This window comes from Zerene cesonia, chromosome 9 (assembly GCF_012273895.1).
Source record: "Zerene cesonia ecotype Mississippi chromosome 9, Zerene_cesonia_1.1, whole genome shotgun sequence".
In the NCBI taxonomy this organism is placed as follows: domain Eukaryota; kingdom Metazoa; phylum Arthropoda; class Insecta; order Lepidoptera; family Pieridae; genus Zerene; species Zerene cesonia.
Genome location: NC_052110.1, coordinates 785,547 through 795,330, shown reverse-complemented (window position 1 = coordinate 795,330; position 9,784 = coordinate 785,547). Strand labels below are relative to the sequence as shown.

General features: G+C 33.5%; 1 protein-coding gene across 1 annotated transcript in view; it reads right to left on the bottom strand.

The window, feature by feature from the left end:
* LOC119829104 (phosphatidylinositol-binding clathrin assembly protein LAP) overlaps nt 1–9,080 on the bottom strand; it is a 37,378-nt gene extending 28,298 nt beyond the window's left edge. Inside the window, exons 1-2 of the mRNA XM_038351489.1 lie at nt 8,801–9,080; nt 1,589–1,731 (exon numbers count right to left, since the gene is read on the bottom strand). Of these exons, the coding sequence (XP_038207417.1) occupies nt 1,589–1,731; nt 8,801–8,951 (294 nt within the window). The 5' untranslated portion in view covers nt 8,952–9,080. The remainder of the gene's footprint in view (nt 1–1,588; nt 1,732–8,800) is intronic.
* Nucleotides 9,081–9,784: the final 704 nt, after the last annotated feature.

The following is a 9,784-nucleotide window of genomic DNA, read 5'->3' as shown; positions in this document are numbered from 1 at the left end:
GCTTATAGAAGTAGATAGAAGTAGAAGCTTATAGCCTTCTTCGATAAAATGATATACATTGCGATAAAAAATTTTCAATTCGAACCAGTAGTTTCCGAGATTTTCGCGTGCAAGCAAAAACACAAATTCTTCACCTATATAATATTATAAGAATAGTTTTGATGCGTAATGTCAATACGAGTTCTAGATAAACTACAGGATAATTATAATTGATGCATTTATGCAGCGTATTTACATAATTGATTTTGAATTAATTAAGCAATTAATAAAAGCAGAACATCCTCTTACATTTTTTTTTTATATATCACAACTAACTATCCGCCCCGACTTCTCCCGTGATACATATAGCCAATATAACACTGAGGGATCACGTGCACATCCAACGGTGAAATAACTTTTGAAATCCGATCGGCAGTTCCTGAGATTAGCGTGTTCAAACAAACAAACTGTTCAAGTAATTTATAATCCGTGTGCATCAATTGCTTGACGCATAGAGGCTTAATTGGGCTAACTCTTTCCAAGAATTAAAAACATGAGGAACTCTTCTATACTTGTAAGAATCCCTAAAGTTACATCATAAAAACCCTGAATGCAGCTAAAAGAAAACTATAGGACTTATACACCAAGAAAAAAGATGTCTAGACTATTGATTAAAGTTAGAACGTAAAATTCCCATAAGCCATAGTTTCGGAATGAGTCATGCGATTAAGTTAAAATAACATGGCCAACGTGAATGATACTGCGAGACAATACTTTCATAACAGTCGCTATGTGAGACGTGTTTATGGGTATTTCTATGGAATACTAATGAGCATAATAGAAGAAGTCTAATATAGTCAAGTAATAACGACGAGCGGTTGGGTTTTATGAAATTCGCTGGTATCATAGCTGGCTTATATCATTTCCTTATCTAACCAGTCTATATTTGTATGAATAAATAAAATTGAAGTGTCTGTTTGCAGCTAGTATCCAATAAAAATTCAATAATTCAATACGCGACAGTTAACCCTTATAATGTGTATAGGTTTAATAATCCTCATATAATGCCGCTCGATCTTCGTGTATACGCATATACTTATCGATACATAAACATAGCAAAGTACATGGGCATCGGTAAAGCCTATTTGTACCCACTAAGATAACTATTTCGATTAAAGAAGCGTCGTGTTCTAATCGTCGTCTACTCATATTCACACGAACACTAAAACCCGCAAGCTTAGGGCGGGTATTTGCAAATGTTTCATCGTATAAAAGCGCATTCATTGGTAAATTGCTACGAATGTTTGCAAGCGAGTGCGCAGTGTTCGATACTTAAGAACAGCAGAGCCAATTGCAGCGATTTTCAGTTATATCCGGTTGTATTGGGATGATAAAGATTCAGTGGAACATGCAAAAAACGCCTACACTGACAAAGCTGGCACGAGTGGCGAGTATTTAATAAAGCAATGTATCATATAAACATTCTTATCATCACCACCAACGGCGTACATTCTAGACAATTCGATCATGTACTCTCCAATATAACAAGAACAAGGATCGGTCGCAACAGTAGCAGCTTAGTTGAAATCTCATCCAGAACATTCCTCACCTCATTCCCATACGCCAGCAGATGGTGTACGGTGATCAGCGCCTTGTACACCACCACCCAGTTTGTGTTCTGTGTCCTCTCGACGAGGAGGTTAGCTAGCTGTGGTATGGACACGTTCGGCTCATTTGTGCAGTGGACTAGATCTGGAAAGAAGTTCTCGGTTAGAAGTGATAAAGGATTTTACCAAAACCACAGCGTTGGGTATCAATTATATGGCATTTTCATTTAGGGTTATAGCGTTAAAATAGATTTCTTTTGCGATTAGGCTATGAATCGTTATTCCTTTTAATTTGATATTCGAAATTAAGACACAATTGGACATACATAAATAGGGAAATATATATTTTAAGTTATTCAAAAATATATAATTATTTCTCACACATAGTTTGTCTTTTAGAAACTACAGTTCAATAATACTTAACTTTTTACAAAATTATAATAATATCATTGAAATTGTATAATAGATACATTGTGTAATATAAATTAACGGGCTTATGTTAAAATTAATTATATATACAATATATTATGTAAACAGTCTTAATTAATGTTCAAAAGTAACTAAATCAGAAAAACTTCAAATACGATGTCTATTTGAAATTTTTCTGCAGCAGCCGTTTGATAGATAATTATGATAATTAATGCTAACCTCATCACGATATAAATAAGCAAATTTTTAAGCGCCAATTATCTCCAGTTTTAATACTAAAGTACGCGTAGTTAATGTTTTTGTTTCATGTAATCAAATAGTATACGATATAATGATATGATACGCTATAACGCTTCCAATCAACTGTTTAAAAAAAAGTCTACATTTCTTATTAGGTCAGTTACACATTGACCTTGAAGCGATCTCTATCTGAACGATTACAATGTATTTTAATCATAAACTTATTCTTCTTATATTGTAAATAGAAAATATTTGCCCGTGTTTTTATCTACTCTTATATTATGAAGATTACTTTTGTATTTGCGTATGATTGTAACAGTTTCACGCAAAAACCACTGGACCTATTTCGAAAATTCTTTCACCATTAAAAAGCTGCACCTACACTGAGAGACATAGACTATAATATATGTACTAAAGGTGAAGCCGGGGCGAATAACTAATTGAAACAATTATAAAAGTCATGGGTAAATCCCATGGAAACAAACATTATCAACAATTAACCTGAGTATTGTAAGGTAACAGGATTTATTTACCTAAAGAACTAGATTTACTGAAGCGTGTATAAAAAATTATTATTATACGGGTATAAGCAAAAGACAAAGGCAAAGTGGAAATAATGCTCAATGTAAAAGCCATTATTATCATCAAGGATGACCAACAGGAATTTCTTCCACCGGCTCAGCATCATAGGAATACTGAATTAATAATAATTAAATACAAAAACAAAGCCAAATAATACCTGCACATCGGCTTTTTGCAATCATATCATTGACATTCTCGTTGCGGTGATAATACAGACGATTAAATGTAATACTTGTTTTACGAATATTGAAAACAATTATTATTTTTCATCGATATTCCACGAAGGTTACATTGGTAAATTTACGTTATCTATTTTATCATTCCCATTCGTATTAAGAGAACATGTGTCCGAAATGGGTATGGTTTTATCCATTATATATTATTACATATTCTATTTATATACATATTCATTAGTCGTAGGTACCTATACAAGTAACTACGAGAGCTGTCTACAAGGATCACCAACCGGGTGTTATTATTTAATATTACATCGTATATTGCAACTTTAGCCCGCCGCTTCGCACGTGCTAAATTCGGAGAAGTTCAATAGATGTTATTGTACTTATATAAACCATTCTCTTAAATCACTCTATTTTAAAAAAAACCGCATCAAAGTCCGTTAAGTAGTATGAAAGATTTAAGCATACACAGAGACAAAGGGACAGAGAAAGCGACTTTGTTTTAATACTATGTAGTGATACAATGATAATCCTGGAACGAAACGTTATGCACCATCCAGCACATCGCATATCTTTGTCCAATTCGAGTTCAATAAGCAAATTTCACTAATATCGCAAATCAAATTCAAAATAGCGACATTTAATTGAAACCCAGCGAAGGTCGCACGGGAGGTCGGAGAGGTAACTAAATCATTAATAGCTGAACGCTCTTGACCCACTACGTGGTATGTACACAGTTATTGGACAATGTAACGATATCGCTCCGAATATGACTCCATTTCGATACCAGAATACGTATCTTTAAGTGGGCGGTGCTCACAGGTTAATAACCGTTTTTCGTGATAATAATGCTCTTTTGTCTGTCTTTCGGCGTCAACAAGGGCAACTGAATTAGATACTTTGCGCAGAAGCAGCAGTATAGTATAAGAAAGATACGTTGAGAGATCTTAATGAATAATTTTGAGTTTATAAGAAATTATTTCAGAAGAAAATTCGACACGACGCAGGACCAATAGCTTTACCTGATTACGTTATTACGTGATGCGTTTTACCCACAGGGGGTTACAGAATAATGCTTCATTTTAATAGGGTCCGATCATTCCGAGTCACGCACACTTCACGTTCATTACACCTGTCCATCTCCCGAGTGTAAAATCTCTGTATTGCACTTAATTTCCTTTCCCATCCATATTATTTGTTGTAGGATTTCTAAGGGCTACTCTAGAACTAATGTTGGAGACGCCTAATATTGGCACGTAGCGAATAATAGTATAGTAATAGGATGAGTAAATACACCTTCAATAGAAGGATAATTAATCGCTATGCAATATTTATTTAAAAATAATGGCTTTTTTATAAATAATTATTTAAAAATAATGGCTGGCTGATATAACTGTATCATAAAAGTATATCACTTATGCAACAAGGGGGCAAACCCTTGCAAATGTCAGTCTTTAATCGGAACTGTTTGAGTGCATCCACCTACGCAATGGGTTAGTACAATTTCCTCCCACAGACGATTTATAATTTTATCATATTTCTAATGTAACCTAATAAATCATCTTTACTATCGTCAACACAGAACAGCTAGTTATTTTGATTAGTATTTTATTAATCCTTCAAGATTGTTGTTCCCTTTTTAATGACCTATAGCTTCTAACAGAATAAAAACATATTTCGAACATATTACAATCATTTCAAAATGCAATTTATTAATATTCTGACCTGATAGCCTTATCTTCTCTCATATTTAGAGCTTATGTTATATGAAACTATAAATGAAATATACCGAATCAGTAAAGATTTCTGCATAAAATTTTACAAGCCATGCTTATTAATAACTAGCTTTCCGCTCGTGGCTTCGCTCACGACTATTTTTCGGACTGACTTTTCTACTTGGTTTTCGAAGAAGAAGGCACTATGACATTTTTACGACTGCAGATGAGTTTATCTCGTCAACTTTTTGTTTTAGCACAAAACCTTTTTGAAAACTATATTAATTTTTAAATTACCTATCCAATGACACGATATCATCATTTAATGCCATATTCGCAGCCAAACTCATTTAATTTTTTTTTTTTTTTTTATGTCATAGCGGGCAGCTGAGCTGCTGGTTCGCCTGATGGTAAGCGATCACCACCGCCCATAAACATTCGCAAAGGTAGTACCTCCGTGAATGCGCTGCCCGCTTTTCTGGGGTAAGGGAAAGGAAAGGATTAACGACTGGAAACAAGGAATGGACTAGGACGGGTGAGGAAAAGGAAACGGGCCAAAGGAAAGAAATTACTTGCATATACGCAATTTTTTTCGATCACATATTATATATGGATCGCTAGCCATCCCCAAAAATTTTTTTTTTTCTTATAAAATGTAGCCTTCAATTTAAACCCGTATTTATCCGTTATTCGTCTCTCACCATATCTTGCCAAAATCGTTTCACCGATTTTTGCGTGATTGACGAACATACGAACATACAATTAGACAAACAGAAAAAAAATTACTAACAATTGTTTTGGAGTCTATTATGCATAGCATATTACTCTTTTTAACAAATATTCTGGTACTATTTTATTATATGCATAGATTACAAACAGTCAAACAATGTCAATAATTATTGAATTTTTTTATATAATAATGGCATATTTAAATTCATAGCTATTCAAACATTTGACCGTTCTGTTGGTAATTTTTTAATTCCACTCAAAGTGATTATAATATCACCAACAAAGATGATAACACAGGAAGCGACACTGTCTGTCCGTTTATCATATTTCACTACAATCACCAACAAACAGATACAATGTAACAGATGGCTTCTAAATTGTTATTTTCCCTGAATCCTGATACACTAAATTTGTGTATTTGGTTTGATAACAGGCTAAGTACCTAGAGTAGTTGATATGCCTGGATTCAACTAGGTCCTATATAAATCTAGGCTAACAGTAGCATCTAACTCAAAAATTTAAATTTTATCCAAATCAGTGCAGGCATTTGGAGAAAAATATGTTGATTATAATCATAAAAATATATTTTTAATAGAGAGAATAAAATTAAGATTAGTCATTAATTAGTTTGAATATAGAGTCATTAATTTTCTTTTGAATATACATATATTCAAATTAAAATTTATATATTTGATTATGTTAACAGTACCAATCCTATTTGTTACTACTCCCTACTGATTTTATAAATGACACAGTGTCTGGTGTGTGATATAGGTTACTTTTTGATTGCAGTGAAATATATTATTCCTCTGAGAATTTCTTCAGACAACACAGGCAAAGATGCATATAACATAGCTAGTAAATTAAGTACATATTTAAATAATCTTTACATGGTTCTTTTATTGCACAACAGCAAGTAAATAGTATGACATGTAATATTTTTATGGAACTGTGTATAAATAATTATTGCAAGTCCATATAAATGATATTTATATTGCTCACATTAAAAACAGGTGTTCAAATGTGATGTTTTTTTTAAAACCTACATATTGAATAACATCTTGAGTATTTTCCATGTATTCTCAATAATGTCAACAAATTATAGACTTTAAACTTGCTCTAGTGTTTAGATCATTGGGATGAAATATGTATCAATGGTGTTTAAAATCTGTTAAAGGTTTTCAAAATTAATATGAATCACATAAAATCAACTAGACAAAACAATTATCATGTAGTTTAATACATTACATATAAACTTAACTGTTATTTGCGTAAGAAAAATGCCACCTATAGGTTATTTTATAATATTGATAAGGCCATTTTTTACTTTTGCTTTCTATATAGTAGGTAATCACTGTTCATGCTTATGGTATGACTAAAATCATTAGATTCCAAGCTCTCTGTTACAATTATCATTAATCAGTAACCCAAATTATGGGGTTCATTTATTGTTCCAGGACAACGGAGTACATTTTCACTTTGACATATAAAAAATGAATCCCATTGTGCTAGGTTGCTGGATTTGCCATTTGAATATTAATAATTTGATTCAATTTGTACACCAACAACATATAATTCAAATAACAATATTCATATAGCAGCCCATTGAATATAATTCAAATAATAACATGTTAATAATATACACTACATATATAGGGATATTACTTTGAATTTTAGATAGATATTATCTTTAAATACCAAGCACTACTGTAAAACATTAGGGTGCAATATAGACAAACATTTTTCTTAAGTCATCTTAACTACATGATTCCTCTTATCAGTCTCAATCTGCATCTTATCAGTCATTACTGAGTATATTGTAGGGCAGATGCATATCTCATCTTAATTATGGAGACTTTTTAGCTTAGGAGGGAGTAGTTTTATGTAAGATGTCTTGAAAAACACAAACAAATACATTATTGTTAGAGCAACATGCATGAATGGCCTACAGCTTGAACTGAATAGTTAAAGGAAAATATAGTTTTGTATGTGGTAGTCGAGCACGCTTCGGCACGAATTGGGCCAGCTCGCACCGGGGAAGTACCACACCCCCACAGAAGACCGGCGTGAAATAGCATTCTGCTGTGTTTCGTTCGGTGAGTGGGGGAGCCGGAGGCCCATATCCTTTTCCTTACCCTTCCCAGTCCTTTCCTTTATTCCTATCGCCAATCCTTTCTTAATCCCTTCCCAAAAAGTCGGCAATCCATTTGTAGAGGCGTCAGGTCTGCAAAGGACCTTATGCCTCTACAAATGTTCATGGGCGGTGGTAGCGTTTACCATCAGGCGTCCCACCAGCTCCATTGCCGACTGTAACATAAAAAAAAAAAAAAAAAAAAAAAAGTCAGTCCCTGGGTTCTCCCTCATTCCCCTATATAATAGTTTTTATCTCTAAATATATTTAGAGATAAAAACTATTGCATGTATTTATTCCAAAACAGTCCGGTGGTTAAGGCATGAAGAAGAAACAGACAGACAGGCTTTTGCATTGGTAGGGATTCCTCACCAGCAAACTAGTTCTTAACACTAGCATTACTTGTTATGATTATTTTTTGGTTTTGCTTGATTAATATGTTTCATATATGTATAGAGAAACATTTATTGTGAATAATGGAACAACTTGATGCACAATAATAACACACACACTTGTAATGAGTTGAATATCATTAATAATATTGTATCTAAATTGCAGTGATTTAACAATGAGATATTTTGCACAATAATAACTGCTTAATTTTTTTAATGCACTTTTTTTTTTAATTTGGTGGTTTGTTTTTTTAAGTCAAATATAGAAAGGTATTTATTATGTATGCCTTTTTTGTGATCCCCCATCAATTTGAAATTTTTAATTGAAGATTAATTTGAATGGAATTCGATTGAATTACATTTTGATACTGCAGGGAACTGGTCAGATCCCTGAATTTTTCCACCTACCTACTTTAGAGCAATTAATTTTTATATTGAAATTATACATATCTATTACAAAATATTGAATGGATTCAGAGTCCTAACTATTAAATTATGTTTCGGCTTATTTACCTAATCGATTTAATACAATGTGGACCTAAATAGTTAACATGACATAATATAGGAAATGTATTTTTCCTTTTGATGGATTGTTGTCTTGTTACATAAACTTTTAAGTAGAGAGTAGATACCTAACTATTCCATTTTTATATAATTCAACAATAACGTACTCCGAAGATCTGTCGTAGCAAAGAACGGTGTAATCTAAAACTTATCGACCATCAACGAAACGTCGGCACCACCTAGTGTCATGAACAAAATTCAGATTTTTCCCTGCAGATTCTTCCGATAAGATTTTAAGGTACACAATACTTACAATCTAAATGTTTCTTTTTCGGTGCAATCATTTCTTCGGTTGTGGCTTTACATACAGATTTGGCTAATCCCTGCCCCGCAATACTATGGCGAGCGGCAAGGAGCCTATCGTTTATTGTCTGTCCCGCCATCATCACGCTCAGTCCTGACATAAACTACTTATTTTACACTGAGAATCACTAGTTATCTTTTTATATTAAAATTATGAAATTAATTAAAGGACGACGACAAGAAAATATGTCACCGCCCCCCCAACTGGCACTACACTAAATCCAAAATGGCTGACTATTTCATTTCACTTTGACTGATGACTAGTTCTATTCAATGTTGCCATAGTACATTTTTTGCATATAAAATTTTCATTCTGTGCTATTATTTAATTAGAGGCCGCAGCATAATTTGAATGAAATTGTATTTCAAATGTTGAGTCGTATTAATAAAGATTCCCAGATTAGATTTAGTGAATTATGTAGAACAATACGCAATACAAAAAACGTTATCATCATCATCAGCCCATATATATTCCCAATGCTGGGACACAGACCTCCTATGAGGGTTCTGACCATAATTCACCACACTGACCAAGTGCGGGTTGGTAGATGTCACATGTCGTTGAACTTTTGATTCTCAGACATGCCGGTTTCCTCACGATTTTTTCCTTCACCGTTTTAAGCAGTGGTGATGTTATCTACATGCGCAGATCAATTGAAAAATCAATTTATTTCCTGAACGTTCGCCTTGTCTCGAACCCCGACTTATCGATTTTGAAGTCCGAAGTTCTCACCACTGAGCCACCACTGCTTATTACATGGTTTTCAATAAGGTGACAAATCGAAATCACACGTGTCGGTAATCAGTGGCAACCACATAGTATTACTTACTCTGTGGCCTATGCACAGTGCATAATGTATAGTACGTTTCACTAAAGAGTTCCCTTGTTGTTATGTTGGTAGCTACGAAATCTGGGGTTGCTACTTTTTCGGGG